General features: G+C 42.8%; 1 protein-coding gene across 8 annotated transcripts in view; it reads right to left on the reverse strand.

The window, feature by feature from the left end:
• The window catches only part of LOC102395360 (zinc finger protein 11-like), a 63,219-nt gene extending 56,966 nt beyond the window's left edge, over positions 1-6,253 (reverse strand). Inside the window, exons 1-5 of one of the 8 annotated variants that reach the window (XM_045163291.1) lie at positions 5,441-6,253; positions 5,110-5,323; positions 4,757-4,840; positions 998-1,124; positions 412-504 (exon numbers count right to left, since the gene is read on the reverse strand). In XM_045163291.1, the coding sequence (XP_045019226.1) occupies positions 412-504; positions 998-1,124; positions 4,757-4,771 (235 nt within the window). In that variant the 5' untranslated portion in view covers positions 4,772-4,840; positions 5,110-5,323; positions 5,441-6,253. Of the gene's footprint in view, positions 1-411; positions 505-997; positions 1,125-4,756; positions 4,841-4,960; positions 5,385-5,440 lie in introns of those variants that run through there. The other 7 variants (XM_045163286.1, XM_045163289.1, XM_045163290.1 and 4 more) reach the window with 7 other exon arrangements.
• Positions 6,254-10,229: the final 3,976 nt, after the last annotated feature.

Genomic DNA, 10,229 nt, shown 5'->3' on the forward strand with positions numbered 1-10,229 from the left:
TTCCTGGAAATTTGGTAGTTTGTCTACCACTCCACTCACACATTTCTGTCTAGAGATAGAAGGAAACTTTAAAAGGACTGTCATACAGTTACTCAGAAATGGGCAGAGTTTTCCTAGGGCCCCCAAGAAATCGAAGAGCAATGAATGAATGCAGTTTGTCAGAAGCCAAGAGGAGACTTTTAGGTCACACTGTGATGGAGAAAAGTAATCACTGGAGATAAATTCATGAAGATTTCAGAAAGAGAGAATGGGGCAGGTGATACATTGCTATCACAGTAGCAGAACAAACCCAGGTTTTCAAAAACCATTTCCATTGAAGCAAATCTCCCAACATCACGTGATGAAGGATGAGTTCCTTGCTGCTCCTTGGACCTCTCATCTGAGTCATCATCTCCAGCCATTCATACCTACCTGGGTAAATGGCTGTTGCCTCCATTCTCCTCATATTCCTGGGATCCTTCAATAGCTCCAGAAAGGTGACCAGGTCCACCTTAGAGAGAAGCCCTGGTGATCAGAGAAAGGAATATTTGTGTTGTTAGATTCATCAGTATCGAATCCAATATGTATTCAGGTGAGACGAAAATGCATTTTCTTCTAGAAAACGATTTCCTGAAATACTTTATTCAAAGCTGCTATACAATACTAACACACACCTAACAATCAGGTCCTGAGATTCTGGTCAAGTAGTACTAAGGCAAAAGTAAGTAGTGTCAATGTGAGATTAAGAGAGGGTGCAACTATTTAATACCACAGAACTTACACAATTACCACTAAGCTAGAATGAAGGATGCAGAGTACATCAAGGAAGAAAAACATCACCAGCACAACGATTCATCATGAAGCCTTTCTTTCTAAACTCAGAAATAACCTATTATCCCCTAGACAGCACAGATCTGAAAATACTGTGGGAAGCAGAAAATTTCAGAAGACATTCTAGAAATGACAGAACAAAAACAAAGTGGGTAGATAAGGGATTCTGGAAGGCAGTTATCCTCACCCAAGGAGGCCAGGTTCCTGTAGTTCTCTACCATCACGTCCCTGTACAATTTCCGCTGACTGGGGTCCAGGCATTCCCACTCCTCTTGAGTGAAGTCTATGGCCACATCCTGAAACATTAGCCGTCCCTGAAATACAAAGTACAGATGCCAATAGGCCGTGGGAAGTCTTCCTAATGTGATCCAAGATGAAAACGGCAAGTTCAGAGACCTGGTCGTGATTTGGTGGCTTGGCTGGTATTATAAAATATATTTTTTTACACAGTTTTCCTATTTACCCAATTTCTAATGTGAAGAAAGGAGGATGAGTTATGATCCACAAGCCATTAGAGAAACTATTCTCATCTGAAAGAGCAATTATAAAATAATCAGGGCCACAGTAGCATATTTATTCCGTGATTCAGGAGCAGACCACGGCCATGTTTTAAGGCATCAGGATGGCAAAAGTCTAACCATGAGGGGTTACTTTTGGAGAAGATGAATAAGCTTTGTCTACATGTACCATAACCTTAAGTAACGCTTATTTACTTTACCAAAGTAACAAAAGATTTTAAAAATGAAAGTAAATCACTTAAAGGCAAAGAAATTCATAATCTCTTCTTGAAAGCTGCATTCTAAGAAAACTTTGTTGTATTAACATAGAGATTAGACTAAATTCCAGTCTGCTACCAGCTTACCAGATAGCAAACAAAAGCTGTTTATCGGTTAACCTTAGAAAAATCTTTTCCATAAATCATGAAGTAGCAGTATTTTTCCAAAGGCATCAGAGTGAAACCATAGAAGGCATGTTTAAATCTGATTAAACTGCAATTGACCGTGTAGCCTGGTCACTGCTGTGACTTGTAACACTTTAACAGGATAAGTAGAATTATAGTTGACCTGATTTTATTAGGGCGTATCAGATCTATATGAACTCCACATAATTTTAGGATATCTATATTGGTAAAATCCACCATACACTATAATCTGAGAATATTTATCACCCGCTCAACAGGACTTCCCATATAACTTTACATGTCCAATGAACCCAGGTAGTTTAATAGCTCCCTGGGATGTCTCAGGGGCCCTCTGAAGCATTTGAAAGTCAGCTAGAAGTCAAATCATTTAGGAAGCTTTGTGGACAAATATCAAAAGGGGTTATTATAACAATCTGTCAGATAAGATCTGAGTAACAGGCAAATTTGGCCTTGGAATACGGAATGAAGCACGGCGAAGACTAATAGAGTTTTGCCAAGAAAATGCACTGGTCATAACAAACACCATCTTCCAACAACACAAGAGAAGACTTTACACATGGACATCACCAGATGGGCAACACCGAAATCAGATTGATTATATTCTTTGCAGCCAAAGATGGAGAAGCTCTATACAGTCAACAAAAACAAGACCAGGAGCTGATTATGCCTCAGATCATGAACTCCTTATTACCAAATTCAGACTTAACTTGAACAAAGTAGGGGAAACCATTACACCATTCAGGTATGACCCAAATCAAATCCTTTATAATTATACAGTGGAAGTGAGAAATAGATTTAAGGGCCTAGATCTGATAGAGTGCCTGATGAACTATGGAATGAAGTTCGGGACATTGTACAGGAGACAGGGATCAAGACCATCCCCATGGAAAAGCAATACAAAAAAGCAAAACGGCTATCTGGGGAGGCCTTACAAATAGCTGTGAAAAAAAGAGAAGCGAAAAGCAAAGGAGAAAAGGAAAGATATAAGCATCTGAATGCAGAGTTCCAAAGAATAGCAAGAAGAGATAAGAAAGCCTTCCTCAGCGATCAATGCAAAGAAATAGAGGAAAACAACAGAATGGCAAAGACTAGAGATCTCTTCAAGAAAATTAGCGATACCAAGGGAACATTTCATGCAAAGATGGGCTCGATAAAGGACGGAAATGGTATGGACCTAACAGAAGCGGAAGATATTAAGAAGAGGTGGCAAGAATACACAGAAGAACTGTACAAAAAAGATCTTCACGACCCAGATAATCACGATGGTGCGATCACTGACCTGGAGCCAGACATCCTGGAATGTGAAGTCAAGTGGGCCTTAGAAAGCATCATTAAGGAAATAAAAAAAAAAAAGAAAGCATCACTACGAACAAATCTAGTGGAGGTGATGGAATTACAGATGAGTTCTTTCAAATCCTGAAAGATGATGCTGTGAAAGTGCTGTACTCAATATGCCAGCACATTTGGAAAACTTAGCAGTGGCCACAGGACTGGAAAAGCTCAGTTTTCATTCCAATCCCAGGCAATGCCAAAGAATGCTCAAAGTACTGCACAATTGTACTCAACTCACATTCTAGTAAAGTAATGCTCAAAATTCTCCAAGCCAGGCTTCAGCAATACGTGAACTGTCAACTTCCTGATGTTTAAGATGGTTTTAGAAAAGGCAGAGGAACCAGAGACCAAATTGCCAACATCCGCTGGATCATGGAAAAAGCAAGAGAGTTCCAGAAAAACATCTATTTCTGCTTTATTGACTATGCCAAAGCCTTTGACTGTGTGGATCACAATAGACTGGAAAATTCTGAAAGAGATGGGACTACCAAACCACCTGACCTGCCTCTTGAGAAATCTGTATGTAGGTCAGGAAGCAACACTTGGAACTGGATATGGAACAACAGAGTGGTTCCAAATAGGAAAAGGAGTATGTCAAGGCTGTATATTGTCACCCTGGTTATTTAACTTATATGCAGAGTACATCATGAGAAACACTGGACTGGAATAAGCACAAGCTGGAATCAAGATTGCCGGGAGAAATATCAATAACCTCAGATATGCAGATGACACCACCCTTATGGCAGAAAGTGAAGAGGAACTCAAAAGCCTCTTGATGAACGTGAAAGTGGAGAGTGAAAAAGTTGGCTTAAAGCTCAACATTCAGAAAACGAAGATCATGGCATCTGGTCCCATCACTTCATAGGAAATAGATGGGTTAACAGTGGAAACAGTGTCAGACTTTATTTTTTGGGCTCCAAAATTACTGCAGATGGTGACTGCAGCCATGAAATTAAAAGACGCTTACTCCTTGGAAGGAAAGTTATGACCAACTTAGATAGCATATTGAAAAGCAGAGACATTACTTTGCCAACAAAGGTCCCTCTAGTCAAGCCTATTGTTTTTCCTGTGGTCATGTATGGATGTGAAAGTTGGACTGTGAAGAAGGCTGAGCGCCGAAGAATTGATGCTTTTGAACTGTGATATTGGAGAAGACTCTTGAGAGTCCCTTGGACAGCAAGGAGTTCCAACCAGTCTTTTCTGAAGGAGATCAGCCCTGGGATTTCTTTGGAAGGAATGACGCTAAAGCCGAAACTGCAGTACTTTGGCCACCTCACGCGAAGAGTTGACTCAATGGAAAATTCTCTGATGCTGGGAGGGATTGGGGGCAGGAGAAGAAGGGGACGACAGAGGATGAGATGGCTGCATGGCATCACTGACTCGATGGACGTGAGTCTGAGTGAACTCCGGGAGTTGGTGATGGACAGGGAGGCCTGGCGTGCTGCGATTCATGGGGTTGCAAAGAGTCGGACACGACTGAGCGACTGAACTGCACTGAACTGAGCTTCTTTGGCTGGCAATACTGTGTTTTCTGTCATTCTGATGTGTCAGGAGGACAATGGGTTCCTTGGGATCATGATTATGGGTAAGTGTAAACAAACCCGTTCAGAAGTTAAGAAGCTTATCAAGTCCAAAGAAACAGCATTTCAGGAAAGAGACAGAATAAACAAACAAAAGGACTATGCCTCTTACCTCGGAATGAGTCATTTCTGACTCCTTGCTTTCCTCTTCCTCTGGGCTTCCTTCTCACGTAAGATCAGTCTTGGGAAGTGACCCCTGAATGTTGAAAATAGACTGTTCAATACCTAGAAAACCACACTGAGCTCCCTATAACACAGCCCCACACAGAGGGAGGATCACAAGAGGTACAAAATACAATCCTCTACGGCCACTGACACAGCAGGGATTCTGGAACACAGACTCAAACGTGGTGTTTTTAGTTTTATTCTTTTCTTCAGAACTTGCGGCCCTTCCTGTGAAAACCACACGTTCTAGGCTGACCCTCCCCTTCAAACCGTAGGCGAGACTCTGACCAAACTCCATACAGATACAGCCTCCTTCACTTCTTCGTGGATCAGGGACTTAGGGGTTGGGCAATGCAGGACTTTAAGCAGCGGTCTCCACAAGTTAGAAGGCAGAACTCCCAGAGAAGGACGTGGACTCTAGAACGATAGTAACAGGAAGCGGATGTGGACCCCAGGGAGCCGGCAGCTAAGATGAAGGACTTCAGAACTTCTCACGGCGATACGAGGACATACACTGGGGACGGGAAAATGGAGACGGTAGTTTGAACGTTCACAGAGACCCCGGAAACCCAGGTGTGAAAGACAAAAGGCTGTGGGACTAGGAATCGGGTTTTAAACAAACAAAACTCACCAGGACACTCTGTCACTCATTTAAAAGCAATTCCGGGTCTGCAGGATACTGCGCACGCGCGGGAGGATGATCCGGTACGGAGGCAGGTGAGTGCGCTATGCCGCGGCCAAGGAGAGGCGTCGTAAGGTAGAAGGTAGGACGAGGCCACAAGCGCAGGTACGTAGGGGAGGGGCCAGTGGGGGTGGAGCCTTGCCTCCCCTCAACCCCACTCCTGTCAATTTTGGGTCTGTTGGTCCTTCTGTCCAGTTGTGCTTCCTTTCTCTGCCTTTTGATGCCTTTAAATCTCTTGGATTCCTTCTGGAGCAGAGCTGCTTCTTGCCTGTTCTAACTAGTGTTTCAGACAATTAAGGCAAAAGAGAAAAATTTTGAGAGGTGTCTCTATGGGAAGCCGAGGTGTTTTCAGCAAGTTGAAAAACGGGGAAAATTCAAAAGCCCTTTGTGTGAGTGTGTGAAGATGGGTGTCTCCTCAGTGACGAAAAGTAGAACGTAATCACTTCAGCAGCAGCCGCAACAACAATTAACAGAAGCAATCTGTGTATCAACAGACTCTGGCAGGAGTAACTTCTGTGGTTATGTTATAAACAACAATGTGGGTTCCGGTCTCCCTCTTTCTTTCTGGACTCACTTCCTAAGAGAAAAGCCAACTACCCTGTTGTAAGCAGGTCTCTGGTTACAGTTTCCTCCCAACGGTTCATCTGAGTGATTCAATTCAGTTCAGTCGCTCAGTCGTGTCCGACTCTTTGGGACCCCATTGAGTCAGTGATGCCACCCAACCATCTCATCCTCTATTGTCCCCTTCTGCTCCTGTCTTCAACCTATCCCAGTATCAGGGTCTTTTCTAATGTCACTTATTCGCATCAGGTGGCCAAAGTATTCGAGTTTCACCTTCAGCAACAGTCCTTTCAATGAATATTCAGGACTGATTTCCTTTACGATGGACTGGTTGGATCTCCTTGCTCTCCAAGGGACTCAGAGTCTTCACCACCACAGTTACAAAGCATCAATTCTTCAGTGCTCAGCTTTCTTTATAGCCCAACTGTGCCATCCGTACATGACTCCTGGAAAAACCATACCCTTGACTACACGGACATTTGTTGGCAAAATAATATCTGTGATTTTTAATATGCTATCTAAGTTCGTCATAACTTTTCTTCCAAGGAATAAACGTCTTTAAATTATATGGCTGCAGTGATTTTGGAACCCGAGAAAATAAAGTCTGTCACTGTTTCCATTGTTTCCCATCTATTTCCCATGAAGTGTTGAGACCAGATGCCATGATCTTAGTTTTCTGAATGTTGAGTTTTAAGCGAACTTTTTCACTCTCCTCTTTCAGTTTCATCAAAAGGCTCTTTAACTCTTCTTCGCTCTCTGCCCTAAGGGTTGTGTCATCTGCATTCCTGAGATTATTGGTATTTCTACCAGCAATCTTGATTCCAGCTTGTGCTTCATGCAGTCCAGCATTTCTCATGATGTACTCTACATATGAGTTAAATAAACAGGGTGACCCATGCTTAGGGTGGGGCCAAGAGCAATGCCAATAATAGGATCACACAAGACCTTGCTAGAGCATGAAAGGTGACACACAGAGCACACCCCGTGGAGAATATTTTGCGAGGAGAAATATTCAGTGGCTTCTCTCCCAGTGGGTGTGCCCCAATCCCACCAGCCTCGCACCACAGATCAGAAACACAGCTCAGAAACAGATCTGGGGCTCTATTCCACCAACCAGGGAGAGGTATCACCACAAAGAGGGCAGTGAAAACCACAGAGCAATGGGGAAGTTCCCCTCAATATCCAGGGCAAGCTCTGGCCATAGTAATCCAATTAAAGCCCAGGTCGAGGGGATAAAGGCACAAACCCCTGCACCAACCTCACCCAACAAGTTGCAGACACCAAATGGAAGACTAACTGGGTTCCTGTAGCCGTCAAAACAGAGATCACAGACAGAAAACTGGACAAAATGAGATGGCAAAGAAATACGATATAGAGAGCAAAGCAACATCAAACCCTACAAGAACCACTAAATGAAGAGAAGATAAGCAATCTAAAAATTACTTCTTGCTTTTAGTCATCTTAAGTGGAGACACCAGACGTTTTCACAAATCCTAGGCTTCTGATAATTCTTTAATCCACTTCTTTTTAAACATGTTTCTGAGAATGTTCTATTAGATGTTTCAGTCTAAAAATAATAAATGATAGTGACAGAAAACGAATCAGAAACTGAGGACACATAAGACAGTGTCCAAGGAAGTGGATTACAAATAAGATAAACTAAATAAAGTGCTAGTTCTTAAGAAATTAAATAAGAAGAGAGCCTTTTAAAAATATGGTTGAAACACAGGCAAGTGTACTCATAGCTCTGTGGAGACCAAAGTGGTACAGAAATCAATAGAATGGGGAAGACTGGAGATCTCTTCACGGAAATTGATATACCAAGGGAACTTTTCATACAAAGATGGGCACAATAAAGGACAGAAATGGTATGGACCTAACAGAAGTGGAGAATAATTAAGAAAAAGCGACAAGAATACAAGGAGAGATATACAAAAAAGATCATAATGACCAATATAACCAGGATCGTGTGATGACTCAGCTAGAGACAGACATCCTGGAGTCTGAAGTCAAGTGGGCCATGGGAAGGATCACTATGAATAAAGCTAGTGGAGGTGATAGAATTCCAGTTGAGCTGTTTCAAGTCCTAAAAGATGATGTTGCTCAAGTGCTGCAGACAGTATGCCAGCTAATTTGGAGACCTCAGTAGTGGCCAAGGACTGGAAAAGGTCAGTTTTCATTCCATTCCCAAAGAAAGACAATGCCAAAGAATGATGAAACTAGTGCACAATTGCACTCATTTCACATACTACAAAAGTAAGGTTCAAAATTCTCCAAGCATGGCATCAACAGTATATGAACCGAGAATTTCCAGATGTTCAAGCTGGATTTACAAAAGGCAGAGGAACCAGAGATTAAACTGCCAACATCCGTTGAATCATAGAAAAAGCAAGAGAGTTCCAGAAAAACATCTACTTATGCCTTATTGACTACGCCACAGCCTTTGATGGTGTGGATCAAAATAAAGTGGAAAATTCTTAACAAGATGGGAATACCAGACCACCTTACCTGCCTCCTGAGAAATCTGTATGCAAGTCAAGAAGAAACAGTACCGGAGATGGAACAATGGACTAGTTGCAAATTGGGAAAGGAATATGTCAAGACTGCCTATTGTCACCCTGCTTATTTAACTTATATGCAGAGTACATCATGCAGGAGCTCTAAGCTCGGTGCCTGGGTTGGGAAGATCCCCTAGAGACGGGAATGGCTACCCACTCCAGTATTCTGGCCTGAAGAAGTCCATGGATTGTATAGTCCATAGGGTCACAAAGAGTTGGTCAGAACTGAGTGAGTTTGCAGGTGATGAAATTCCAGTTCAGCTATTCCAAATCCTGAAAGATGATGCTGTGAAAGTGCTGCACTCAATATGCCAGCAATTTTGGAAAACTCAGCCGTGGCCACAGGACTGGAAAAGGACAGTTTTCATTCCAATCCCAAAGAAAGGCAATGCCAAAGAATGCTCAAACTACCGCACAATTGCACTCATCTCACACGCTAGTAAAGTAACGCTCAAAATTCTCCAAGCCAGGCTTCAGCAATATGTGGACCGTCTTGATGTTCAAGCTAGTTTTAGAAAAGGCAGAGGAACCAGAGATCAAATTGCCAACATCCACTGGATCACAGAAAATGCAAGAGAGTTCCAGAAAAAACATCTATTTCTGCTTTCTTGACTATGCCAAAGCCTTTAACTGTGTGGATCACAATAGACTGTGGAAAATTCTGAAAGAGATGGGAATGCCAGACCACCTGATCTGCTTCTTGAGAAATGTATGCAGGTCAGGAAGCAACAGTTAGAACTGGACATGGAACAACAGACTGGTTCCAAATAGGAAAAGGAGATCATCAAGGCTGTATATTGTCACCCTGCTTATTTAACTTATATGCAGAGTACATCATGAGAAACTCTGGACTGGAAGAAACACAAGCTGGAATCAAGATTGCTGGGAGAAATATCAATAACCTCAGATATGCAGATGACACCACCCTTATGGCAGAAAGTGAAGAAGAACTCAAAAGCCTCTGATGAAAGTGAAAGTGGAGAGTGAAAAGTTGGCTTAAAGCTCAACATTCAGACAACGAAGATCATGGCATCCGGTCCCAGCACTTCATGGGAAATAGATGGGAAAACAGTGGAAACAGTGTCAGACTTTATTTTTCTGGCTCCAAAATCACTGCAGATGGTGACTGCAGCCATGAAATTAAAAGACGCTTACTCCTTGGAAGAAAATTTATGACCAACCTAGATAGCATATTCAAAACAGAGACATTACTTTGCCAACAAAGGTTCGTCTAGTCTAGGCTATGGTTTTTCCTGTGGTCATGTATGGATGTGCGAGTTGGACTGTGAAGAAGGCTGAGCGCCGAAGAATTGATGCTTTTGAACTGTGGTGTTGGAGAAGACTCTTGAGAGTCCCTTGGACTGCAAGGAGATCCAACCAGTCCATTCTGAAGGAGATCAGCCCTGGGATTCCTTTGGAAGGAATGCTGCTAAAGCTGAAACTCCAGTACTTTGGCCACCTCATGGGAAGGGTTGACTCATTGGAAAAGACTTTGCTGCTGGGAGGGATTGGGGGCAGGAGGAGAAGGGGACGACCGAGGATGAGATGGCTGGATGGCATCACTGACTCGATGGACGTGAGTCTGAGTGAACTCTGGGAGTTGGTGATGGACAGGGAGG

The sequence above is a fragment of the Bubalus bubalis genome, chromosome 18, assembly GCF_019923935.1.
Source record: "Bubalus bubalis isolate 160015118507 breed Murrah chromosome 18, NDDB_SH_1, whole genome shotgun sequence".
Classification (NCBI taxonomy): Eukaryota; Metazoa; Chordata; class Mammalia; order Artiodactyla; family Bovidae; genus Bubalus; species Bubalus bubalis.